The 27,893-nt window shown below is 49.6% G+C and overlaps 1 protein-coding gene across 9 annotated transcripts in view; it reads right to left on the reverse strand.

Moving 5' to 3' along the window:
• The window catches only part of ARHGAP32 (Rho GTPase activating protein 32), a 242,761-nt gene that overhangs the window by 34,022 nt on the left and 180,846 nt on the right, over positions 1-27,893 (reverse strand). For 6 of the 9 annotated variants that reach the window (XM_074559579.1, XM_074559580.1, XM_074559581.1 and 3 more), the window contains 3 exons: positions 25,462-25,512; positions 22,754-22,828; positions 3,543-3,692 (listed from right to left, as the gene is read on the reverse strand). In XM_074559579.1, coding sequence (XP_074415680.1) covers positions 3,543-3,692; positions 22,754-22,828; positions 25,462-25,512 — 276 coding nt within the window. Of the gene's footprint in view, positions 1-3,542; positions 3,693-14,670; positions 14,830-22,753; positions 22,829-25,461; positions 25,513-27,893 lie in introns of those variants that run through there. The other 3 variants (XM_074559584.1, XM_014271887.3, XM_014271888.3) reach the window with 2 other exon arrangements.

A 27,893-nucleotide genomic window follows, 5' to 3' on the forward strand; every position in this document is an offset into this window, starting at 1 on the left:
AGGCAAGTGACAAAAATCCCTGAGCCTCAGTGGGATTTTAGTCCTTTTCTGGGCTGTGGGGTGTTGCAGTGTGAGCTCATTCCCTGTTTTACTTTCCAGTCCCTTCCCAGGTGTGGCAATACCTCTCTCTCTTCCCCCTTGCCCCCTTGCTGAGTGAGTCCTGTCAGTCAGTTTTAACATTCCAGCAAGGCCTCGTGTGGTTGGTCAGGTTCAAAGGATGCCCCCAGGCCTGGGGATCATTGGCCTGTCTGTGTGTCCCTCGTCCCCTGAGACCCTGCCCCTCCCACCTGCTTGGTGCTCACCTGTCCCTTCCCTCCCCCTGTCCCTGGGCCTAAATTCAGCCAGGGCCATGTGGTCAGCATTCTGTTGGAGCTGTTACCAAGATTCAGATGTCTGTGACCATGGAATAAACTCTGGATTAAACCCTCCACCAGAATCCATCTCCTTTTCCTCTTCACCCTCGCCTGAAGCCCTTCCACCTGAGGTAAACTGAGTTTCTACAAGCCTGGGTTTGTTTCAGTGCCCAGCTGCACCATCCAGCCAGGCAAAGGTGTCTCTGAGGTGAAACACCACAGCTGCTGCCTTTGGCCCAGCAGCAAGGGTCAGACGAGCTCAGGCACAATCTACCTGGTAATATTGGGATCTTATTCCAACAGTGGGGTCTTCAGCCAGCAAGTGCAGAAAAGCTCCCAGCAGTGCAGTCACTGCCTCATGCAGGCAGCAAGAATGCAGTGCCAGGTGCTGCCTGGACACCCAGCTCAGATAAGCACAAAATGCTCTGCTAGGTCAGGACTCGGCGAGTGCAGCACGTGGAGCTCTGCAGGACGGCATCCCAGGGCTCCTGCTCCCCAACAGCAAACCAGGGCACATCCCTGCAGCACTTTCTTCCTGTGCATCCCATGCCAAATTTCTCCTCCTCCTGACAGAGGCTCAGAGGATGCACAACGAGGGATTACTTGCTGAGCCCACAGAAAGACAAGGCACTGCAGTGAGTGAAACATCTCCACTGTGCTTGTAAATCCCCTCTGGGTACACAGCAAACATGTTCTTCTCCTCACTAAGCAACCTGAGCCAGCTGCCTCGGTGCAGGGTTTATTAAAAAAATGTTACACTTATTGCAGTTTTTGTCCTTATCCCTTTTATTCTCTCATTCTGTTTCCCACTCACTAAAATTGAGCACAGTTTCAGAGATTCATGACTACAGAATTTAGGTTGCTCATGTTGTTTCTCAGCAAATTCTTGAAAATTTGTCATCTTCACAAAGCAGGTAACTAAGAAAATTCTTAGCATAACTCCAGTTTGTTTCAATATTGCATTTTTGAGGTGCACATGATGCCTTGTCACTCACTGCAATCACCAGGGACAGTGGCATTTGCTCCTTCAGCCCTGAGAAATATTTTTGGGGATGGAACATTGACCCAACCAAACCATCACGAGCTTAAACAAACCAATTAATGTATTGGGTTCTTTTTGTTCTTCTGAACTCCCATGTTCTAGGTTGTGATTCCAAATAACACCAGCAGGTACCACGCTCAGCCAGAGCATGCTCTGAGCTCCTGGAAAAAGCACTTGATGTTCTGATTATGAGAAGCAGCTTTTTAAATTCACCTCAGGCCCCTTTGAGCAGGTCAGCACTGCAAGAGGCTCCATGACTGAGCCACAGTAATGCTACAGGAGGAGAGAATCTTAAAATGCTGTGCATGCACAGCCCCAGAAATGTCTCCATGAGCCCCATCCCGGGATTACATCACTTGGAATACAGGTCAGGGAGCTGAATCACAGGGAAAACAACAATCCTGCTGTGGGGAACGGAGTCATACCCCTGCTGGCAACAATCAAATTGGATCTGCTTCACTCCAGGGAGTTAGGAAAGGGTTATTAAAATGAGGCTGAAAGCAGCTGGTGACTCCTGAGCTGAGGGACCTCATTAGCAAAGCCCAGTCAGTGTCACCCCAATGTGTGGGATGGTGGGGAGAGACCAGGACAAGGACAGAACTCCCAGAGACTGCCAAACAAGAACCTCCAGTGCAGTTCAAGCAGTTTAGTTCAGCTCAGGATGTCTTTGAATGCTAAATAACCCAGCCCTTGAAGCCAGGGGAAGCAGTGAGCACAGAGGGCAGAGAAAAGCTTTGGCCAGTGCTGACTTGTGCCTAAGGAGAACAGCCAGGAGGAGGGCTGGGGTGAGAGGGAATCCCCTGCTGCCCATCAAGGAGCTCTCACTCTGCTGGCACAGCTCCTGCCCTCCAGGAGTGCTCCCACAGCACACACACAGCGCCAGCTCCAGAGGCACCCAGTGCTGTGAGTTACCTACTCCTGATGCAGGTCCACATGGCTCAGTGTCTGCTCCTGACTCCAAACCAGCTCTGGTGCTTTGCCAGCCCTAGGAAGGATCTCTGCTGGCTCCAATCGAGCCAATGAGCCTTGCCACAGTTCTGACTCCATAAGGACAAGCACATGCTCTGCACCAGCTGGTAGTGAAACACTTTTATGGGAGGTGAGGGAGTGCACATCTCTGTTAGCAACCAAATCAGCTGGAAAAACAGCAAGAAATTACTCCCTGCCCTTTGCCAGCCCTTTCCCAAAAAGCATTTGGACGAACAAGAAGTCTGAAGACTCACTGAAAATAACCTTAACAGAGAAACTCCTTTCCTGCCCCACACATCCTGTCATTTCTCCCTCTGCCTGCACACAAAAGCTGGGAGACACCAGATGGACAACTCTGGCACAAGGGATCTGCTGCAAAGCCAACAGATCCCATCACTGCTTTCCTGATGGCCTTTACTCCTGGGCAAACCACTACAGCCCACAGCTGCTCCAGGCTGCGTTCCCAAACATCCCTGGGTGTGGGCTCCCCGTGGGAACAGCTGAGCCTGGGGCCCTGGCACAGCATCCCAGTGCTCTGGCTGCTCCTCAGCACTGCAGGAGCCTGGGCTGGAGGTGGCACAGGGAAAGGGCAGGAAAGAGCCCGTGAAATCTAAGCTCATCCCAGGAAGAGTGGTAACAGCTGTGTAATTTTTTTCTTGGAATGGAGAGGTTTGCTTCTCTGCCTCCCTGAACTGTTGATGGGGAGGGAAAAGGGGCCCTGAACGCAGAGGAAAAGTCAGCTGTGAGGAAACACAATATCCAGTTAATTCCTGTAAATCCTGTGAAATCCAAGGAAAAGGCAAATGAAGGATTTACACTGCAAATTGTGCTAGAATCATATAAAGGTATTGAGTTAAGAGAAATGTAGGGGTTTAACATGCCTGTTAATCACTGACACTGACATACAAACAAAGCTTATATTCTTGGAAAAAAAAAAGAATTGAAGACTCAAAGAGGTTGAAAATCCATCTTCAGGAGCTGCAGCCACCTTCAGTGCTTCTACACTGAACCACGGTGCCTCCCACATCGGAGCACAATGTTTGCTTCTCATGAGCCTCATTTCCCATGCAGCCACGGATTTGTGTCACACATCTGTCCCCCCAGCACGACCCTGAACAGCCACGGTCACCCTGACAAATTCCCACCAGAGAAGAGCTCAGGAGCAGGTTGTTTCTTACCATCATGGCCAGAGTTGAGCAGGTGCTCCCCCAGGTCACAGCCAAACACCCTTTCCTTGAGGATCCCCCGCTGTTTCAGTTTCTGTTTCGTTGGGCGCGACTTCATGAATGTCCGCAGGAAGGTGATGAGCTTCCCGTGCTTCTTGGACACTGCACGAGACAAGGGACAACAGCTCATTCCACACCTGGACACCACTGAGCAGACTCCTTCTACAGAGCATGTAGGAACTGGAGTAGCATTAATATCAATGATTTACAGGCACAGATTTCCCAAACAGAGAGCTGGCTTTTGTCCCAGCCAGCCCTGGCCAGTGCAGTTACCAGGAGCTGCAATGGAGGACTCACACACAGACACATTCCTGCAGAGCAGCTCCAGGCTGCAGCCACCTGAAGGGCTGATGGTGGGCAGCACCTGGGAGGGGCAATTTCACTTCTGGGAAAGGGAATGAGGCTCAGCTGAGAAATCTGGTAATCTCCTGTGCAAACCAGTGTGTAATCTACACACAGAAATCAAGCTTTGTGTCTGGCCCTTGCTCTGTCTGAGGCCCCTGCAGAACAAAGGGCTAGCTGAGGCTGAGCAGGCAAAACTCCCTGAGAGCCCAACCTGCCTTCCCAGCACACCAAGGCCTCACTGCCCCTGCACAGGCACCACCCCAGAGCCTCAGCAGCTCCCTTCTCAAGCCATCACAAAATAAAAACAGACTCACATCACTGAGGTTGGAAAAACCCTCCACTATCAAATCCAACCTGTGCCAAATCCCCACCCTGTCACCCTGCCCAGAGCACTGAGCACCACATCCAGGTGTCCCTTGGACACCTCCAGGGATGGGGACTCCAGCACCCAGCCCACTGAACAGGTCACAAAGGCAGCCCATTGAAGAGATGCAGTTTATCCTGTCCAGAATGAACACGAGCAGTGTCCAAAGAGAGGAGGGTCTGGCTCAGGCTGGAGCTGCCTCCCAACCTCCTGCTGTGTCTCTCTGGGCTGTGCTGGGCAAACTCTGGTCCCTCTGCTAAAACCACGAGCCCAGGAGCTGAACCCAGTGCAAGGCAAAGCAGAGCAGGGGGTGACACAAGGGCCTGGCCCTGGCAGGAGCGGCCGGCCTCAGGTTGAATGGGAGCAGAACAATGCCCTGGAATGTCAATGCTCCTCCAGAGGCCCTCGGAGCCTCCCCAACAAAGGTGCCATTGTGTACACGATTTAAAAGCAGTTTAATTCAACAGAAGAGCTCTACTGAAGGGAACAAACTGCTGGGTACAAAGGGCCGTGCATTGTGGGAGCCTTTGCAGCTCGGGAAGCTGTAAAGGCTCCTGCAGCAGCAGCTATCATCCTCCCCTGCTCCTCCTGCTCATCCCAGGCAGGAAAGACAAGAACCCTGAATTCCACCTGCATGAATACAGCACAAATACTGCAATCCAGGATCAGCACAGTAACACCTTCCACAGATCCCTGGGGACAAAGGTTCATCCCTTCAGTGTCACCTCTGCTGCCTAATGAAATGTGAACTACAGAGAGCAGCTCTGAAACTGGGACTCAGCAAAGCAGAGATGGATGGGCACTGCTTCCCTCAGGGGTTCTTCAAGCAGGGAACATGAAAACCTTGTCCCAAGATCCTGGTTATACCACACAATGCTTCAGGATGCTTTAATCCCTTCACACAGAGGAATAGTTCTCCTTCCATTTTACCAGACATTGACACAGTCCATCTATTGAGATCTGTAATAAACCTGATATATGTATATTTATATAATAAACCTGATTCCACTGACCTTAACAAATTTGTACTGATGTGAGGAAAGCAAATGTCTCCTTCCGCACAAAGTCCCTTGTAGCAGTATAACACTGAACTGATCCTCAGCACCACCTGAACACCTGAAATCCCAAAACCCCCACCAAACCCCAGATCTGCATGCTCAGCAACCAAACCAAATTTATTTAACAACCACAGGATCCTTGAGCATGACAAACTGTGGCTGTGGGGGCTTTAATTAAAGGACTGTTTGCAGTTTGATGGGGCTTTTTAATTGCACACAATAAAGGAACAGATTGTGCTGACGTGCCAAACAAAGTTAGGATGGGGTTTGGTTGTATCCATCATCACAGGAAAATAAGGGCTCATTTATCACCTCCTATGGGCCCAGCTCAAGGATAAAGGGAGACAGGCTCATCCTGATTAGTGTGGAATTGCCAAGGTTAGCACCCTCGGGCTGCTGTGGCAACACCACTGGAGGTGAGAGACCTGAGACAGATGCTTTTACAGCAGGCAAACAGAGCACCTACTAATCCAAATAAAGCAATCATTAATATGTGTTTATTCACTTGAATCATTTCACACTCTGAGTACTATGTACCTTGCTTGACTTAATGAAAAATGAGCCCATCACAGAATGGATTTTAAGTGGAGAAAAATGCATCCAATTCTAGTCCTGAAGAAATTCTACTACTAATGCAGATCAACAAGCGACTTTAGGGTGTCACCTCAGCACTAAAACCAGCACAAAAACTGCAAGGGGTGCACTTCCATGGTCCAGAGATGTACTTGGCTTGGTAGTGGCATCATTGACCAGAAAAGTGCGCCGAGTTTTTAAAACATAGTAAATCTGTTCTGCCTTTAAGGCACTCAGTGCAGGTTAAAATAATTGTCCTGCTTTCTGCACCCTTAAGCAGACTCCCACCAACTCCCTGCCACACAGAAGCGCTGCAGCAGCCCAGGACTCTGTGAGGGCAGGTTCAGCCACCAGAAATTCCCTTGTCCCCAGCCTGTGGAAGTGTCAGCACGGCTCCTTGGTCTGTAACAAGGCTGCTCTGCATCACTGCCTGCTCTGCAAGCCTCTCTGAGGCTGAGCCCAGCTCCCAGGGCTGTACCCACGCAGGAATGATTCACTCAGGCTTCTGCAGGGTGGGGGAGAACAAGAGAATGGCAAGGAAATCCAAGCAGCCATCTCCCTGCTGACAGGTTATTAAGGAGAAGGAAAGCAGGTAGGTGTGTGAGAGGGATGAGCTCTGCTCCTGCTGCACCAGCAGCAAATTGGGATCCCCCACCCTCAGCCATTGCCGACCCTGAAGCCCCAGAGCACCCCGAGGGATTCACTCCTGCTGCATCCTGCTCTAGGTGAGCACAGCACAGCAGGCTCTGGACAAGCCCCAGTGCCAAAAGCTGCCAGGAATGTTGCAGGATCTGTGTTTTCTGCTCCAAACACCCATGCAGGGCCTCACTGCCCCACGGGTGACAGGGACAGCAGCAGGAGCAGTGCTCTGCTGCTGCAGCACCTGTACCTGCTCTGCACCCAGAACTGGTGACTGCAGGCAAACCAGGGAATCAAGGCACAGGCTTTAGACCTGAAATAAATCTTCAAGTGTTACAAACCAAGCAGATGTGGATAAAACAATTAACCCTTTCCCACCATTACTGCCCCTCCAATAAAGCAGAGACATGATAGAACTGATCCACCCACAGCTTGAGTCTCCACACAAGGTGTTCATAGAAATAAATTTGGGAACCAGCATTAGTAACAGAAAATGTCAAATGGTTGCTGTGCTTCAAGTTACTAACTGAAAGCCAAACCAAACTAAACAAAAATTCCAACATTTATCCATATTACTCTCCACCTCAGACTTAACCACTACAAAACACAATGTTTACCAAGAAATGGAGACTTTCCTAGAAGGAGCAAGGGCTGCTTTCCTCAGAAAGGCAGATTTGGCTTAATACCCTGGCCTGAAGAAGCAAAGATAAATTCTCCAACCAGTGGAGTGCCTGACTGCAAAAACCCTCAAATGAAACCCAACTGAAAAACCCCACCTGAGTCTGGACCACTTCTGAAGTTTTGCTGGCACAAATACATCAATTAGGAGCATACAAAAATCTCCCTTCCCTTTGCTGTCATAACTGTGCTGGCCAAAGCCTTTACATGGTGGGGAGGAGGGGAAGGAAAAGGATTCCTTGTGCCAGGTAGTTCACTGTGGCTTTGGGAAGCTGCCCAGTACCTCCCCCAGGAACATTTATGGATCAGGCAGCGCTGTTGCTGTTTTACCACCAGCATTTGTGGTGCAAGTGAGGCCCCAAATCCCCCTGACACTGGTAAAAGCTAATAAATAACAATCTCTTCATTAAAACCAGGGCTCCTTCACCCTCAGGACAGGCTTTCTGCAGCTCTCCTGAAGAGCTGTGCCAGCCACCAGCTCCTCAGCAGCTTCACACTCTTGGTCAGGACAACTCACCCCTCTGGAAGCCCACAGGGATCCATCCCTTGGCATTTGCTGAGGACTCCTGAGCCCTCCTCTGAGCTCAGCCCTTGGTGGCACTGCTGGGTATCCCAACATCAGGAGCTCAGCCCTTGGTGGCACTGCTGGGTGCCCCCACACCTTTCCCTGAGGCTGAGCTGAGGCACTGCCGTGACCTGGATTAAGAATAATCTGCTGCCCCTGATGCTCTTAGGGGCAGAGCTGGGCCAGCCCAGGTGAGACAGCCCAGAACCAACCTGCTCTCCCTGGCCCTGATCCCTCCTGTGCCCCATGCATTCATTAGGGGTGCAGTTATTTGGGATTCACAACACAGTCCAACAACACCACAGTGATGTCTGGCCACACAATCCTTCCCAAGACCACTGCAATATTTAATCAGAATTGCCCAAAGTGCTGCCAACAGAAGGAAAGATAGGATGGCAAAGAGCACTGTCTCCTTCTGATTCCTTGGCTTTGGATCATAGAGACCCAACAGGAAAAACCCCTTTAACAAACAAATAAATGCAGCCCTACTGTGTCCCCAGATTTGTTCTGCTCAGCAAGAAAAGCCCCGTGGGACAAAGGCTTGAGAACCAAACACAGCTCAGCCAAGCCCACAGCAGGACAGCATCTCTCAGCTGCCTCATCCTGCCCCTTCCCAAAGGCCAGGGGACATCCAGTCAAAGGTTACCTGGCAACAGACGCTAAACACAGAATCCCAGAGTGGTCTGGGGTGGAAGTGACCTTAGAGCTCATCTTGTCCCAAACTCCTGCCATGGGCAGGGACACCTCCCACTAGACCAGGTGGCTCCAGGCCCCATCCAGGGCAATGGCAACTTCCTCCAGGACACCCTCCCAAAATCCCTGCCTGCTTCCTAAGCCCTCTGCCTGTTCCCTGCAGCCTCATTAGCCTCTGCCAAGAGAAAACAAGCCCCTGTTTCACAAAGAGCCCCTGTCCCATTCCCTGCTGGTAGCACTAATATTTGGGGTTTGACAAAAGCCCCTTCCCAGGGCAATAGCACCACGCTTTCTGATGCAGGGTTAGCAAACTTGGACTCCAAGAGAATAATCTTGGAGGGTGTTTGCTGACCCACATTCCCAGCACATGGGCAGCCTGTTTGTTTCTGTCATTGCCAGTGATTTTACAGGTCACAGCACCCAGCTGGCCCCTGCTGAGAGGAGAGCCTGGTGCTCAGACCACAGCAACAACAACACGTGGCTGCAGAGCTCCACAGCAATCCCCAAACTGCACTGGAGGCACAAAATCAAAGATGGACAAAGGTGTGGGAATGTCATAAAGAAAAGCATTACAAAACAAAAGTGAAATCCATCCTCTCTTAAAGGAGATTTACAGCAAACCAGGCAAAAATTTTTCTAGGCTATTAGTCCCTCCAGAGCCATTCTATTCTAAAATTAAACTGCTGCAGGGAGAGGAGAAGCAACAGACTCTTCTGAAAAAAGAGCAGCACCAGGAATCAGGAGATGAGAAGCTGGGGTTGTTTTTGCCACACATTTCCTGTGCTCCTGATTCTGCACACTTGGGATCACACTGAAGGGTGAGAGCAGAGCGAGGCCAGCTGGGTCCCCACACAGCAGCAATCACCCCGACCCCTCCTGAAAACATCAGCCAATATACTCAATATCCATCCCCTTGCACTCAGAAAAACCCACTCTGCAGACCCACATCTCACTGAGAAGTGATGCCAAGCCAAGAACTGAGTCACATCTCCCAGTTCTCTGTCATGTTCCTTAGCAACAAGACATTTTCCTCCTTCCCTCCTGCCACAGCACATTCTATTTTGGAAGCTCATTTACACAGCCCTAAAACCCCCAAGCAGAATGTGGAACCACGCACCACCAAGCACCATCCCTAAATCCTTGAACAGGATGCTGGCTTTGAAGAAGGACCAACCAATACAGCAATAACCTCACTAATCTCTATACTGGGCTCCCTCAGCAGGCATAAAGATTTTCAAGAGATAATTTAAAATTCCATAGATATGAGAGTCTAAAAATATCTATCTCCAATAACTTTCATAAATATGTACTGACTGGTTTGCCATAAACAAGAGCAAAATAAATTGTGTTTTCTGATGCTGCAGCATTTCTCTTGTGCTAGGCTGCCATCAGTTAAGGCTGGGCTCTGAAGTGAAGCAATATGTTAAAGGTGATTAATTTCAGTGTAATTTGATAAGAACCATTCCAATTAGCTAAGACAAGAACCAGCTAAGAATAAGGACAAATTTCCAACTACCAGGAGAGCCCCACACATATGGAGAGTAAAGTAGGTCATTGATAAGAGCTGGTGCTGTCTATTTATAAAGCCTGGTAATAAGGACGCTGCATCTCTTGCATCTGCCCAGGCTCCTGCAGCCACCCTTTGGGCAGTGTCTGTGCAATGACCTCAGCTCAACCCCAGCTGCTCCCCATTCGTGCCCACAGCAGCCCTCAGCTCAGCTTGGCTCCTCCTGGTCAGCACAGGAACATCTGGCAGCAGAGATCCACCAGCCTGGCAACTCACAACTCCACAATTCCTTCAGCCTCTGATGCATCTGGCTCTGGCCACTCCACACTGCAAATCCAGAAGGTACCAACATGGTGGCTGCTGTCATTGAACTGAAATCACATGGCTGTGGTGACATGCATGAGGATCATCCACAGTGTGAACTGCCTGGAGAAGTTTCTTTATGGCCATGAGAAATCACAGACGTGAACAGGAGCTAATGCACAACAGCAAAACCTCCTTCCCTGCTCTTCTGCTAAATTTTGTAATGGCTTAGGAATGATAACCACGAGGTCAGTCTGATGCAAAAGTCTATCACATATGTCTGATACCAAGAAGTCTGTGGTGATTTCCAGCCTTAAGACATGACTGATCTTTGCACAGAATCTAAGACCATAAGGCAGCACTAAGATGATACCTGACCCCCTCAACAAACAGACCCAGGACATCTTCAAATGAATCCCCGAAGGACAGCACACCTGCCCCGGGGCAGTGGGACATGGCCAGGAGATATAAATCAGTTATTTATGCAGCTGAAGGCTAATGGAGACATGAGAGAGGTTTCAAAGGTTCAAGGGCTGGAAAGGTCAATCTATTAATTCTATCAACAAGTTTAAATAGTATTTTGGAAAAAACCAACAGTACTGACTAACAGAGTCCCAGGGATGATGCAGCAGGGACAGGCTAGGACAGGTGACTGGGGGAGGAAATAATGATGGACGGGGCTGTAGTGCAAAGGAAACCAGTTAATAGAGGCTCAATCTGCAAAAGGAGTGGGAGCTGAAAACAAACTGATAGAGATTAAGCACACGTGGCAGAGGGGTCAGCAGCTCAGGTGACACTGAGAGGTCACAGGGCCAGCAGCAAAACTGGGAGACAAGGGGGCAAATTGGGAAACATGGAGCTAGGAAAAAAATACCCAGAGAGACACTTGAAATACCTTTTTTCTCTTTCATTCTAGCTAAATCTCTGTTCTAGCAGAGCTTAATGCAGTCCTTTTGCTTATGTCGCCTACCCTGGAGCCTGAGGATCCTTTAGAAAGGCTGCTCTGACTCAGGTAACCATCACAGGCAGGACTGAATACCAGATCTGCCCATCAGGGAGATGGTGTCAGCCTCCTACCCACATCCACTCTGGCATGTCAGGATTGTTTGACTTCACATGCCCAAGCTCCCACCACACCCAAGGGTTTGAGATCTGACACCAAAATGTGCAACCCTACATTCCCACTGAAGAGGATGTGACACTGTTACCTGAGGGTATCTCTGATACACAATTTGCAAGGTTTGAAAAGAAACCCAATTTCAGAATGACCCCAAAGGTTGTGCTGTGTGGCCCATGAAAGGTGGTTTTAGTTAAAGGAATTTCTGGAACCTCAGCTGGGGCAGCAGCATTAAGGGTGAGGTCATGAACACCAACAACCAGCAACCTGTGCTGGGTAACTCTGCAGACACTTGCAGCTCAGGGAGAAATGGAAAAACACTGAAGAAGCAAGATATCACTTTGGCATTAGGGGACACCAGAACAGGGCCATGTCTGCCAGAAGCCTCTCCAACTCACCAGTCATCACCAACAGGAATGTGATCCACAGAGAGACAGTGATGGCAATGCCACACACTTCCTGCTGGAGCTGACTGGAGCTGCTGCCTATCCATACACCTGAACTGCCCAATGGACAACCTCAACCTCCCTTAGGACAATCTAAACCAAACATTTTTTCTCCTGGCTTCAGCAGCCACGGCCTCAGAGAAGACAAGAGCTGACTGTTCCAAACTCACACTCCTTGAAGGTAAAGTGCCTTTGCTGTGCCTGGTTCAGAGCCCAGCTGTGCTCCTTCCCTGATTAAACACCTCCCAACAGCCCCGTGGAACTGCAGCTCGGCTGAGCCTCGCCCACGCAATCCCTGCAACGGGCAGCAGCTCTGCAGGACATCTTCCAAAAAGCTGCCAGAAAGCCCGGCTGACCCTGCATCACAGCAAGCACTCTGGCACAGGCAGGCAGCCTGGAGCCTTCCCAGGCCATCCCACCCCGAGTGTGTGAGTGTGGCACAGCCGGGCCGGGATGGCGGCAGTGACGGCGGCACCGCGCTCGCCCAGCCCGCGCCGGTGGGAAAGGATCTGCCAGGAATCAACAACAACACAAGCGCAGTAATGAGGAGTTTGGCAGATGGAGCCCGATCCCACAGTGAGAGGGTGTTTGCTCTTATGCAAGGCCTTGGGAAGGAACAAACCCTTTGGATTCATGGGGAAGGGGCATGAGCAATCCCTCTGGGAACAGGAGGGGGCCCGGGTCAGGGCACACTGCCTCGCTGCTCCTGATGCCCATGGCACAGCCTTTGCCTTGGGTACACACTGTCCCAGTGTGGCAGCAGCATCCCTGCTGCTCTCCCAGCCCCTTCCCCAAGGCTGCCTCTCTCATTTCACTGCCCTGAGGGCAAGTGTTTGCAGCCCAGACCAGTTCCAAGCTGCAGTGACCTACCCTCCCCAGATCCATACTGCTCTGGTTCCTCTCCTGTTTACAGTCCTGACTTCCTAAACTGTTCATTCTTTCACTCTTAACCCCTGAGATGATTCTGCCTTTGGAAGTTAAGTTTCCACTCACCTGGAGTGGAAACAAAAAGAATCCTGAAGACCATGACCACAATTTTCATTCATGTTACAGTCACCTTATACAGCACAAGAAGGATACAATAGCTAAAAGGGGATAAAAATTACATTTTCACATACATCCTCCTTACACAGCTAAAGAAGTGTAAAAAACTTCACTGAAAGCGAAAACTAGACCTAAAAGTTTGGGGATTTGAGGTGAATTAAATCTGCTTTTCAAGAGTTAGGAATGCAGACAATGTATTGTTTTGCCTGCTTTATATTCTTTTCCTTTCACTTCCCAGTGCAGGGCTTTGATTTCAAATGAGCCTCTTTTATCATGCCTGTGTGGTACCCAGAACAAAGGAGGCCGGGGAAGAGTGGAAAGGGAAGGCCTCCTGTCTTCTCTGTCACAAATAATCAGATCCTGCAGGGCATTTAGTCCTTAAAATGGGCTCTGGCTTTTAGGAGGTTTTCTGAACAAATATGAACAGACGAGCCATGGCTACTTGCAAAGTGTCTCCTGTGATCACAGTAACATCTCTCCCTGGGAATTTTATTTTCCAGAGTGTGCATTCCGTGCCGCAGGGCTCCAGCAAACAATGGGCTGGCAGTTTTAATAGGAAGCCCCTTTCTCCTGACCAACAGCATCAATAATAGTAATGCTTAGGGATGTGCCAGTCTGGGAAGGGAGGGAAGACAAAAGGATAAAGTGATATGCAAAAATCTATTGAAATTTAAATTGTAGACATTCCCCTCTGTCAGCTGCCTCTTTGGGAGGGAGGTATAAATCTGAGAGGGAGGCACTGAACTCCAGCCCTGCAGCCCCAGGATCAGGGCTGGGGTGGAGGGGGTGTGCACGCTGGAATTCCTTCTCTGCTGGGATCTGGGTGGGAATCCTCACACAAATCATCCCGGACATGAAAGAGGCTCCCTTTAACAGCTCCAGTTTGCTACACACCCATGACCCGAGAACAAATCCAATAAAACAATTTACAACTACGGACCCAGCGTGGAGCAAAGTGGAACAGAAACCTCAAGGCAGAGATTAGTAAGAGGGAAACAAAAGTAAAACAATTAACAAGGAGGGGGAGAGGGGTAAGTATGTAAATGTAATCGGTATTTGGTCACCAAGCCAGGGAAGCTGCCCAAGGGCATAGATCCCCAGGATCCTTTCCCACTGCAGAAGCACAGGTCTGTAACCAGCAGCCGGGGATGAGAGAGAAATTACTGACACCAGGTATGTTTTCACCTGGCTGAAAACACGATCCCAGGCAGGGAGGCATCTGAGCACCCCGACAGCATCACACCCCTGCAGGACCAGCTCTGCTCCAGACAGTGTCCTGGGCAGGACACCCCAGCACAGCCCAGCACCCCTGGGCCAACCAGGGGGTGTTCAGTACCATCAAATCATGGAATGGTTTGGCTTTGAAGAGACTTTAAAGCCCATCCAGTGCCACCCCTGCCATGGCAGGGACACCTTCCACTGTCCCAGGCTGCTCCCAGCCCCGTCCAACCCCTGGACTTGGACACTGCCAGGGATCATGGGGCAGCCCCAGCTGCTCTGGGGACTCTGTGCCAAGGCCTGCCCACCCTCACAGGGAGGAATTGCTTCCCAATATCCAATGAAAAGTATGTACCAAGAGCCTCTTTCCCGAGGCACCATCACCACCGGCAAAGAAGAATCCTCATCCAAAGCCACTCAATCCCCACACAAACATTAAGGATCTGGCAAGTTACTAAGCAACAAGTGGCACAGACACCTCGGCCCCCTCTCCGAGCCCAGCCGGGTGACCCGGGCTATCGCTGCCTCACCTGGCCCTGCTCCCGGCCGGGTCCCCGCGCCCGCTCCGCGCCGGGCTGGCTCGGCTCCGCCGGGATCCGCGGGATGCGCCGGCCGCTCGCAGCCTCTGCGGCTCTGCCAAGCCCCTCCCCGGCTCCTCCTCCGCAGGTGCCTCCTTCCTTCCTTCCCTCCTCCCTCCCTCCCTCCCCGGCTCTCGCAGCCGCCCCGGCGCTGCCCCCGGGCCGGCAGCGCCGCGGGACCCTCGTGTCCCTCCCGCCGCCCCTCCCGGGGCCGGGCAAAGGGCGCTGGGTGGGCAGGGAGGGATGGGGAGCAGCACACAGCTGCTCGTCTGTGGAAGGTCTAAAATATACATGTAAAACAACACCAGGTATAAAAATCTAGAAGAGGGGTGCTGAGAAGAAAGAATCAGGCTGTGCTCGTTGGTGCCCAGCAACAGGACAAGAGGAACGGGCAGTTTCCAGCTGAACGTGAGGGGAAATTTCCCTGTGCAGTCATCAAGCACTGAACAGATTGTCCAGAGAGGGTGTGGAGTGTCCCTCCCTAGAGTCAATCCAGAACCATGGACACAATGCTGTGCTCTGTACTCTGGGATGGCCCTGCTGAGGGCCTTTCCAGCGTGACCCATCCTAGGGTTCTGCGAAGGTCTGAGGTAACCAATGGCTGCTCCAGAGCCTCCACCATGGGGACGGGCCCGGCGCCATCCCCTCAGCCTGGGAGCACCTCCAGGAAAACACACGGGCCAGGAAAGCTGCACTCACCTTCATCCACTTTCTCCTTCCTCGCTCCTTCATGCCACAAAAGCTACAGAGGACACTGCGCTGAGGGCCACAGCCCAGTCCCACCAGGACTGTGGAGCTCAGGGGCACATCGGTGCCACCATCCCTGTCCCTCAGTCCCTGCTCCTGCTGCAAATCCCCGAGGCCACACTGATGTGTCTCAGCATGTGCAGGAGGAAGGGAGACACACTGGGCAGGCCCGAGTGCTCTGGGGGAAGCACGTCCCAGCTTGCAGATGTGACACAGGCTGGGCCCCGCCGCCCAGGGGCCGCACCTCACACCAGTGTCCCTGATAATGTCATCACAGGAGCACTGTCCCCTCCCAGTCCGAGGGGCTAGCTGGCATTGAGCTGAATCAATGATCAGATCACTGAAAACAAACCCAATTAAAAACTCTCCGGGAGTTCTGCTGTTTGAAAGCAAAGCCAAATGATGGGATCATTTCCCAGTGACCCAGTTGCAGCCAGGCTGCAGCCCAGGGCACAGCACAGAGACCCTGGGACTTGACCTGACTCCAGCACTGCCTTCCCTGCCCAGCTTCAGCCAGCACTGGAGCAGGAACAGGAGCCAGGAGGGCAGGAAGCCTCAGCCAAGCTTTCTCCTAGTGCCAGTGCAGTTTGTGGGATTAGTTCTGTCATTGTGCTGTTTGACCTTGAGACCCATTAACACCAGTTCATCAATCCCAGTAATTGCTGTCACCCACTTTAAAATGTGGGCTTGCCAGCTAAAGGTGAGCAACCGCAGGGTCAAAAATATTAGGGAGGAATTTGCCTCTCTATCTGCAGATATCTTGATGAGCAGGAGGGGAAAACTCCTTTCTTTAGGTGCTCACGCTTTCTCCTCTGTGCTATTTTCAAAATCGTTTGCTGACTCACATCTCCCAGTGATCCTGTTCTCCAGCTTCTCTGTACACTTGGTATTCACTGCTGGACTTGTTTGGCCTGGACAATGAGCACACTATCACACCAGGTTTACCTCAGCAGCCAAGCACGACTCCTAAATCCACTTCTCTCTGAAAAATTCCAAGTGCAAACCCTTTTCCCTGGTACCAACTCACCATTTTGATAACATTCCTCCTACCAAACCCATTGATTAAAGCTGGGAAAATCCCAACATAGATGAATACAGCAGAAGCAATGCTATTCCAAATTAACATGCAAAATGCACAAAAAATTCCAAGCAGCATCCAGGACTTCAGAGCAGTAATGCTGAGCTGCCCAAAGCTGCCAGGATGTGTTGCATGCTCCCCATGCATTTTTTTTTCTTTTTACTATAGGCCAGGCTTGGCTAGGAAGACTCCTTCAAAGCTTGTGACCCCCCCCATTCACACACTTTGCTGGTGCCCAGTTTCAAACTAAGGCCAGGAGTTGCCCAATCCTGTTTTTGCTAATCAGAGCAGGAATGTAACAGCTGCAATCTCAATAACACAGAGCTGCCTCAGCTTCAGGCTTGGGTTTTACCTTTCAAATTACTGCTCTGAGGAGGTATTTTACTACCTGCAGAACAATGACACACCTTTCCCCCATCTGCACTTTGTTTCCTGTAAAGGAAAATCTTTAATCCTTCTTAGGAACTGCCTTTGTTTTAGGAATGAAACCTGAGTGACCAAGATGTGACTCCTCTGCACCTGGGACCTTCTGCACCTGCACAGGGGTCTCTGCTCTCCAATCCACTGAACAGCACTGCAATGTCTTTTGCTGTTTCTGAATGTTTGATTGAAAATAATAAAATAATCACATGAGTCTCATTTTCTGTTCTAATTTTTTTTGCCAGACAATTTTAAGCAATTTTTTTTAAATTAAGCAAGTGAAAGAGATGCATTCCCCACTCCTGAGGAGTTTGTCTGCTTGCCATGGAGCACAGGAAGCAGATAATGAGTATCTTTTAAACCCAGCTAAGAAGCCCAAGCACTTGAAACCACAGAAGAAAGGGTCTATCCGTGTGCCTGTCACAAACTGAATCCTGAAATTCACCCTATGCTCCAAAAGTCATTTCAGACAGAAGAACTGGGAAGGCAAAGCAACCCAGAGAATGTTATTAGTGCAGCTTGTAGCTTCTTCTGCTTTCTGCTTTCGCAAATGTAACTACTGAAGGAGATTCAAGCCATCATTAGGAGTCAGTCAGGACTTTCCAATGCTGCTCCATCCTCAGCTGGATTTGTCCTGCAGTCAGCTGCTCCCAACACACACACACACACACACATACACACTCACTCCCCACAAATAAACAAAAGCCCCTTTAAAAATAAGGGGTGTTGCTGAGAAATTATAGATAAAAGCATAGTGGGGAGTTAAAAAAAACAATAGAACAGCACACCATGATATGGAATGCCTTAAAATTATTAGATTTGATTCAGAGCTGTCAGCAAGCAGGTCTGACATGCAGGTATCTCATGTCACAGAGTATGGAATCATCAAATCCCAGAATGGGTTGGAAGGGACCCTAAAGCTCATTCAGTCCCATCTCTGCCATGGCAGGGACATCTTTCACTGTCCCAGGGTGCTCCAAGCCCTGTCCAGCCTGGCCTTGGGCACTCCCAGAGAGCCACAGCTGCTCTGGGCACAGTGGTAACATGTGGTGAGCGAGGCTTTGGTGGATGGAGCCATGGTCTGCCATGCCTTGCAACAAAAATATTCCAACTACCCCATTTATGAAGTCTTTGTGCACAGAGGGGTGGTGGTGCAGCTGCTCAGCCTTTGTGACTTCCCAGGACCAGTTTTAATGGCAGAGTTGAGCTGTGCACTGGCAGGACCCTTGAGAGATCCATAGGCCAGGAGGAGATCAGAGCTTTGTGCCATCGTTTATGGTTAAAACTGCCTGAAGTATTTTCATGCCACAGTCTGGCTCCCACACTAATTTACAGAATTATTCAGGAGAAAAGAAGAGGAAAAGCAGAGCAGAAAAAACTGCCTCTTGACATTATTTCAGAGCTTTTAGCATAACTGCAGAGTTTTGCTAAGCCAACTATGACTACAGTTAAGTCCCATTTTGACAGAGCTTGTGAGAAAGGAAAAAACCAACTTGTTTAAAAATAACAGCCCCCCCAACCTGAGGAAGTGGAGAGCAGGCAGAGTGAGAAAGCAGCACAGAACAAGTGAAAAGGGAAGTGGCCTTATTAAAGCACATTGGTGCCTCCAACACCCTGCACTCGGCCAAGTTTCATTGCTCTGCTTCACACTACTCAGCCTGTTCTGGGGGATCCAGCCTCTCAAACACCAGGAATGTTTTCATAACAAACATCCACACAGATCTTTCTTACCTGCACAGAACACAGATGAATGTCATTATTCATCAACTGATGTGCACAGATTCACACACCATGCTTGTTCCTTTCCTTTTCCAATTAAAATTCCCCAGGAAACATGGTCAAGGCTCACCACAAAATTATCTGTCAAAGTGTGAGATGCCTGAAGCTGCTGTTTATGGGCTCAGCTTCTTTCCAAAGCCTCAGTGACCACACTCAAGGACAAACTGCCTGATAGGGAACACAGGAATGAATCTGGCTCTTCCCTCTACCTGTGTTCCAGGCATTTCCCTGTGCCTGGAGGCTGATTTCCAGCACTGTAATCACACCAGTAGTGCCTCCCAGTGGGGATGTAGGATATGCTGGCATGGAGCAGAGGATGTTCCTCAATTGGCAGAGCTCTGCTGTTCTCCATGCTCCTCCAAGCTGCTAAAGGGCTCCTAGGCCAGGAGCCTGGACCCTGGCAGGGGGTTGGGGTGGGCAGGGATGGGGTTTTTTGTGCCAGCTCTGTGTGAGATATTTTCCCTACTTCCAGGAGACTCAGCTATGCCAGGGAAAAAACCTGAATGCAAATTTGGGGGCTGGACACAGAGGCTCGTTCACTGACGCCTCCACCTTTGCCTCAGTGGGATTGTTCAGAGAAGGCAGAAGGTCCCTGGAGCATCCCTAGGCTCAGCCTGCACCTGGTGGTCCCACAGGACAACACTGGTGTCCACAGCTGTCCTGGGAGCACTGGCTCTGCACTCATGGCACTTTCTGAGGGGACACAGGATCCACTCCCTCGGGGCTGGGAGGGCTCCAGAAAGGCTTTTATAGATTAGAAAACTCTTTGAGTTCAGCTAAAAAAGAAAAGAAGGTATGAGTGAAGCAGCAGGACCAAAGGGTACCTTCCTCCTGCTCCTGGGTCCCTGAGCCTGAGGGTCCCTTTTGTTTCAGTGCAGCTTGTCTCCAAAGGATGGATCTCCTGCCCTGCCCCAGCTTCCCCTGTGCCCTCCAGACAGAACACTCATCCCCAAATCCTGCTCTTCTACTCCAGCCTTTCAAATCCAAGCCTCTTGAAAAAAATGTCAACCAGCTCACTCAGAACTTGCTGAGAACCACCCAGACAGTTTCCATAGCACCCAGGAAATGTCACAGAAACATGGATTTGTTCTCACTGCAAATACTGCATGAAAATCACCTAAAACTCCTCAATGTGGGGGCAAGGAACAGCCAGGGGTGCTCCTGAAGCACTGCCAAAGTGCACTCCTGGCTCTCACTGCCATTGTCAGAAACATCTGCACTGTTAAAGGATTAAAGAATTATGCAGAAAGGAGAAATACATGAACTCCCTAATGCTCTGCATCCTTAGGAACTTTGTGAAGTACAATTCCTGCTCATCTCTCACTTAGGAGTTAGCCAAGGTTTAGAGATTTTGTTTAGGAAAAGTGTTTCAGATTTGCCACTGAAGGCAAAAGGCAAAAGCAAGTTACAAATAAAAACATGTCCCCATAGGCAGGGGGTGTAGAAAGAATATTTGAATATCTAAAGCCTGCTCCTTGTAAATCCACCACCTGTCCCAGTTTGGTGAAGTACTCCCCAAAGTGCAATCCCCTGCCATCCTGTGTGCCTGCAACTCCTACCATGGGACACTGTGGAGAACCCTCAGGTGGATTTCCATGCAGGTCTGGAGGAACACCCAAGCCCTGGCCTCTTGCAAAAGGGAAATGGGATGGTTAGAAGATCATTGACAGTTTCAGCCCACAACTGGGAAAGCCAAGAGCATCCTGGGCCCTGTGGGGAAAGGGAGAGTGCAGCAGCAGCCCCAGATCCAGAGCCCTGCTGGTTCCTTCTCCCAAACTACTGCTGGAACAGCAGAACCACACAGGGCTGCTGCCTGGCTGGACTTTCTCCAAACCCAGTCCCCAGAGAGGGCTGTGAGCAGCTCCTCATGCCAGGCAGGGCTGAGCTGCTGCTGCTGCCTTTGGGATACTCCTGCATCCAATTCCTGCCTGCCCAGGGAACACTGAATTTTTGCCACGTCTGTTCCCAGCACACAGGCTCAGGAAGCTGTTCTCTCCAACTCCTACTTTTCCAGCAGGATCTCAGATTTTATGGTGCAAAATTTCATAGAGGACCAGATGAATCCTGTATTTAGCAGCACTTCCACAGATCAGCCCACAGCTCTCATCCCTTTCTGCCAAAAAATGGGAAGGAACAAAAGACGAATCACTTAAAACAAGGGAAGGATGGCAAAGAGAAAGAGAAATGAAATTAAAACTCAGGAAAATGCTGCTGCAGTTCTGATTTGCAGTACAGACCTAAAAGGACTAAACAGTCTTCTAGTCCAGAGCAGACCCTGCAATAAATCCCCTTCTCCTGAAACCAGGTAATTACTGGAGCAATTCAGGGTAAATAAGCACTTTCCAGAGCTCACTGCACTGAAATCCAGCAAAACAACACAATTATTGAAGGTGAAGGTTGACATTCCTAATGTATCCAAGATCCACACTACCAGCAAAATAATATTTTTTTAAAGCAAGCTTTCAGCACATCTGATGGAAGTGAAATAAATCCCTAAATCCTAGTTTAAAAATAAATCCTCCTCTGATGACTGGAGAAGGAACAATGGGCATCCAGACAAGGACTGCAGCAGAAGCAGAGCTTCACACCTAAACCACAAGAAGAATTGCAATCAGTTCAAATACAATTAGAAGAGAGGCCTGGCACTTACCAAGCACTTCAATCACTGAATTGCACCAGCACTGGCTCCTTCATAAACCAAAATGTTCTGCCAGTGCTGTTGGGTATCAGGAAAGGTTCCAGAAGGTGCCCAGAATGGTCACAGCCCCGAGGCTGCCAGAGCTCCAGGAGTGTTTGCAGAATGCTCCCAGGCACAAGGTGGGATTGCTGGGGTGTCTGTGCAGGGCCAGGAGTGGAACTGGATGATCCTACTGAGTCCAGCTCAGGGGATTCTGTGATTCCATGGTTTTGTGGATAGCAGGACTGAAATGAGCTTTGACTGGCTGTATTTCTCAGCATTGCTTTGATATCAATTATCCAATAATAACCTGTTCACCCTGGGATGACCTCTAGGAAGGCACAGTTCAACCCCACTCCCAAGGGACTGGGTGAAACAGAGGGACACAGGGGACAATGCTGTCTGAAGCCTGGGCAAGAACTCTGCCATCTGCCTTGGTGCCAAGCCCTGCCTGGAAATGAAGCTCCCACACGTTGCTGCCCTGCTCTCCTACAATCCCACCTGCAGTCTGTTTCCAAGCACTTCTGAGATCCAGGGAAACAGAAGTCCAGGTATGATTTAACACAACAAGCAAATAAATGGGTATGTCTGTTGTCAAATACCTTTCAATAACTGAGGATCAAATGTTTAATTACATAAATTGTACCAGGGACACATCTCAGCTCCTCAGTTCCACTGGAACACTTTCATTTCACCTAGTGCCCGTTCTGCCAAGAGACAGCCATGTTGTCATGGCAATGACAACACAACACAGTTGTTTTCTGCTCTCACAGTGCACTGGGCACACAGGAGGGTTGTTTCCATTGCCATAAAACCATATATTTAACCACATTTCTTCCCTCTCTTATTCAAGCAAGGTCTTCCCTCCAGACCTTGGTCACAGAGGGTTTGGCAGACTCTTTGGATAGTGAGGCACAACTGAAAGCCTGGGAAAAGAAGAACACTTTATATTTAGAAATGCAGCAGCTGGGGGAGAGAAGAAGCTGATTTCTGATACACAGATTAACACCCACATGGCTGCTGATACTGCAGAGTGTGCACAAGGCAAGGCCCAGGTGTGCTGAGCAGCACCTTAAGATCTGGATTCACCCACTGGGTCTGGAGGTCACATGCAGACAATCTGCCCCTCAGAAGGTGGTTCTCAGAACCAGGCACTGGCTTTTCTACCCAACAGTTTTTAATATAAAAATGAAATTAATAAATCTCTATTTCACTACTTATTACACTACAGCTAGGTTCTGCCAGCAAGCCTAGGGGTTAGTGAGTGGTTATTGCTACCACACACAGGGTTAGAGGTGGTTAGGACAGACAGGATGGCACAGAACAGGCTCTACCTGAGCTCAGGTGGGACTGGTTCAGAGCCTCGGTAACAAATGCAGAGCCTGGCTTTACACTATCCATCTCCAAATCTGATAATCAGGGCAGGGGGCACAGGGACAGACAGAAGGCAGGAGAGAGGACAAAGGTTAAAAATCTCCTAAAGGGGACTGCAGGAGACCAACAATTCAGCGTGGAGAGACAGCAATTAGAGAGACAGAGCTGGAGAAATCCAGAGTTCAGTGCTGGGCATGCAGAGCTGAGCTGCTCTGGGCTGTTCTAGGCCTGAATTGTTCCTGCCCATCAATGTCTGTGTGCCAGCAGGAGCAGACAGTGTGAGGGAGCTGATCCACTGAGCTCACAGAGTGAACAGCAAAAACCATGGGCAGAGCTGAACTAAGCTGAGTGAACACCCAAACCCCTGGAAAACTGAGCTGGGGATGGAGTGGGTGCTGCTGGGGCCTGAACAAGCGGGCTTGGAGCTGGCTCAGCACTGAGCACAGTGTGTGCAGGCCAGTTCCAATTCCAGTCCCTGCCCAAGGCAGCAGGTGGAACCAGATGATCTTCAGGCTCCCTTCCAACCCATACGAGCCTGGGATTCTGAGATGCTGTGCACAGACCACCCTAAGCAGAGTTTTCACTGTTAAAAAAGTACTAAAAATTATATAAAATATATGTCAGTTTATGTTGGCAAAAGCTGGAGGAGAAATCAGTGATTTTTAGCACAGCACAGCTTGCAGAGGAACAGCCTTTGCTGTGGCTGGGAGACAGAAGATTTTGGGCTTGTGGTCAGGGGCACTTTGTCCCAGTTACAAAACCCTCTCCAGCCCCTGCCTCCCTGTCCAGAGCTCAGCTCCTTTATCTGAGCCCAAGAAAGAATTTCAGTGCCTAAATGAGCCCAGAAAGGAACTTCCCCCTTGCCCCAGCAAAACCTGAACAGCACCTCAAATCCCCCATACCTAAAAACCACAAATATCTCTAAATTCCTGGTAGTGGAAGCCATGCTCTGTGGCACACAGAAATAATTAATATAAAACAGCCCCAGAGCCCAGGAGTGCTCATCCAGGGGAGGATGTGGTTCCCCAGCTCTGCAGTGTGCTCTCAGAGCAGCCACAGCCAAGTTTGTCATTCTGTGGCAATTCTGTGACTCACAGAGGGACAGGGCTGTCACAAGGAATTAATTTCACAGGAAAAACAAGCAGAACCACTATGAGCCTCATAGCTTTGAGCAGAAATATTAGAGCTGCTCTGTTGTCAGAAGCTTCCTTCTCACAGCTGAGAGAGGAGGGGGACTCAACACTGACCACTGGCATTAAATAACCAGAAATGTGGCCATTCCTTTTTTTTTTGGGTTAAAAACCTAATAAAAAGTCTGCCTGAAAAAACAGACAGGCTAAAGCCTCCCTGTGTTATCTGAATTTAACTGCTGCTGATCCTTGGCAGCAATTGCATCTCTGAAGGGCTCGGGGATCCAAGGAACTTGACTGTACAAATGGAAAAACATAACGAAAAATCTTTTCTCCATATTTGTGTGCCCAAAGGGAACTCCCTGGATCTCACAAGATTCACTATTCTGATTCCTCCCACATTTTCTGTCAGATTATTTATCAGGGGACGTGGCCAGTCACAGCAATAAATTCTGCCCTCATTCCTAAAGCCTCCATCCCAGTTTCAGTATCCCCTGGCTCCAGTGGGTTTGGACATGGGCAGTGGAAGAAGCCTCACCTCACTCTCAATGGCATATCCCAAATATGTCAGTATTTGTCAATACACAGCCCCTGCTCTCCCCTCTGGACATTCCTTGTGCCTGCAGGGTCTGGAGGTGTGGAAGTGCTCGGGAAGGTGCTCAGGGAACCAACCCTCCCCAGCAGGCCCAGGTTTCCCTGTGCTGGAGGAGCCCTGGGAACGGGAGCCCTGCCTGCTCCCCCTCTCCAGGGACAGCAGCACGGGCTGGCAGTGGTGGCTGGGCAAAGGATGGATCTGTGCACATTTCCATCAATATTCTATATTTTATAATTGTCTCTTTACAGTATTTGCACATCGGGTTTTCAGACTGACTTAGGGAATCCAAACAACATCCCAGGGGGAGCTGATTTGTGCAAGTGAGGCATTTGCTGTAAAAATGACAAATCCACATGACCAATCCCAGGTTTGACTGACACCAGGTTATTGCTGTGACATTCAGACCAGCACTAGCAGGATCTAAAAAAGACCACAGCAACGTGAAGCAGGACTATGAATAAACAAGCCACATATTAGTTCACTTTGGGCATTGTCAGATGTTAAGCACAAACACCATTCCCTCATTTAAAAAAAATAAAATTGGCTTCTGAAGGTTGCCATGTTCTAACAAACTTCAATAACTGTGTTTAATTCCTCCCCATCATCCATTTTTATCTTCTGTTTCTTTCACACTGACATTCATACTTGGTTGTGTGACACCTAATTTCTTTCTTTTTAATATTTTCAATCTTTTTATGGATTCAAAATGATTCTATCACCCCCAGAAAAGAGCTATAACCAGCTTTGTTCTTTCCCTGCTGTATTATTTTATGTCCAAATATCTTTTAAAAAAGCACCTTAGAACAAAGATTTGGTTTCCCCTAAATATCCTTCAGGGCATCAGTGCTACTGACCTGCATGTACAGAAGAAGAAGGAAAGAAAAAGGAGGCAGAGAAACAAGGCAAGAATGAAAGAAAGACAAAGGAATAAATGAAGCCATACAAGGGGGGAAGTAGCTCCAGGACGCTGGACGGGCTCCATGGGCAGGGGAGACTGGGAAGGGAGAAATAAAAAAAAAAGGAGAAAAGCAAAACAAAAAGCAGCTGGTTAAAATATGCTTGCACTGAAAACGGGCTCATTTCACACACAGCTCAGCTGAGCTATCAACAGCACAATACAACACAGCCAATCCTTCAAGTTGTTTGGTGCTAAACACCTGGGAAATTCAGAGGATCCAGGAATTCCCACCCTATGTCCCAGCTCAGAAAACACCCCAACATTTTGCATGTTTGACCTTTCAGCACAAGGCCCATCCCAGTCCTGCCAAACAGCACATGGTTTGTTATATACTGAATTTTGTTATATACTCAATTTTGTTATATACTGAATTTTCCTTCTTCTCTCCTGGTACTAAAGCAGAAGCTGTTCCTACTCTTAATCCTGTGCAAAAAAGCAGAATAATTGTCTCAGAGCTGTGTTTTGCTGCTGTGCTGCTCCTGAAAATCCTGCACAGCAGAGGAGGCAGGCCCAGCTCTGCCCCAGCCCCACACTCGTGTTCTGGAGGGAAGGAGAAGTGTGGGGCTGGGGCAGAGCTGGGCCAAGGGAGGTGGCACTTGGGGACAGGGAGGTGAACGTGGCACTGCTGGGACTCCTCCAGCCCAAGAGCAGGCACAGACCTGCTGGAGCTCCTGGAGAAGCTGGAACTGCTGGAGCTCCTGGAACCTTCTGGGGCTGCTGGAGCTCCTGGAACCTGCTGGGGCTGCTGGAACTGCTGGAGGAGCTGGAACCTGCTGGAGCCTGCTGGAGCTCCTGGAGCCTGCTGGAGCCTGCTGGAACCTGCTGGAGCCCCTGGAGCTCCTGGAACCTACTGGAGCTCCTGGAGCTGCTGGAACCTACTAGAGCTGCTGGAGCTCCTGGAGCAGCTGGAGCTGCTGGAATCTGCTGGAACCTGCTGGAGCTCCTGGAACCTGCTGAGGCTGCTGGAACTGCTGGAGGAGCTGGAACCTGCTGGAGCCTGCTGGAGCTGCTGGAGCCTGCTGGAGCTGCTGGCTGGGTGCTGGTGGCTCTCAGAGCTGGGGAGATGCTGCAGCCCCTGGCAGACATGGACAGGGACTCTCCTGGAGGCAGTCTCCACTCTCCCCGTGCCCAAGGGACCAGGATTCCCTGCAGGATTTCAGTCCTGAGGCCTGGCAGGGCTGGAAGCAGCTCCTGCCTCAGCAGCAGCTCCAGCAGGGCAGCTCTGGGTGCTCATCCCCTCTCTGCCTCCCCCTGCAAATGCAGACCTGCCTTGGCTCAGCGCTTTTCCATTTCATTCAGCTTTAACCAGACAGTGGCATGAACACCTAACAACTCCTTTGTTTACTTCAGATTAACAAGACTGGTACTAATTATGTACACTTTCACTTCCCCTGTTTTCTTTATAAAAGCACTAATTAAGACATGATGCTCTTATCAGTGTCAAATGGCTGCTCAGCCTGGGCATCTGCAGAATTTAAGCTCTATTTGCACTTTCTCCTTTCTGATTTCTATTAAAATAAATATTGACCACAATCTCTTTTATCCAGGGATTAGAAATGAGCCTGTTTCAAACCAGGCATGGCCTTGTTGTGATTACAACAGCTCAGTGAATGTGTCTCAATTTGCATTTTTGCAGTTAAAATTAATTTCTCCTGCATTGACCAGAGCCTGCAGGAGGTTGGGGCAGAGCCTGTTGCCTGATCCAGAGCTAAATTTCAATCCTCCAAAAATTCAGTGGATTATTTGCATTGGGTGTGCAGATCAATCTGTTATTGATGTTTTAAAAAGAAAATTAGTCATTCACAACAGCCTGTAATACTGACAGGGGACCTTTTAATGCTGTGTCCCATAAGAGCACCTTTACCTGTCAAACATAAATTCAATGGATGAGACAGCAAGTTGAAAATTCCTCCATAAAGTTGGGCAGAGCTGCTGGGTTTTACATTATTTGTAAAAATGACCCCTGAGGCTTTAAAAATGCTAATTCTGGGGGGAGGAAAAAAAAGTGAAATATTACCTTCTTACCCCCATTTGTTCTCTTCAGCTCTAATTGTCCCTCTTTTCTTAATTCTGTGTTTCCCCACTGAAAGCAGCTGCTCCCCAGCAAAGAGCAAGTCTAAAACCTTCCCCAGAGTGACCCTGCCAAGGCCACTGCAGTGAAGTTGGGTCACAGGAAGATGCTGCTTGTTAGGAAAAGACAAAAACAAACTGCAGGAATGAGGTAAGGTGTGAGATATGGGTTAAAATACTGCTAAACTAGGAATATCCAGAATTGTGAGGAAGAAAGGGACTGAAAGAGAGAGCTGAGACACTGACTGTGACTGAGGAGTGGGACAGCACCAGCACACATGGACACAAACACACTGTTCCAAAAAAAGAGATGGACAGAGGGGCATGAGAAGAGTCAACACAAAGTT

The sequence above is a fragment of the Zonotrichia albicollis genome, chromosome 27 (genome assembly GCF_047830755.1).
Source record: "Zonotrichia albicollis isolate bZonAlb1 chromosome 27, bZonAlb1.hap1, whole genome shotgun sequence".
Lineage (NCBI taxonomy): Eukaryota > Metazoa > Chordata > Aves > Passeriformes > Passerellidae > Zonotrichia > Zonotrichia albicollis.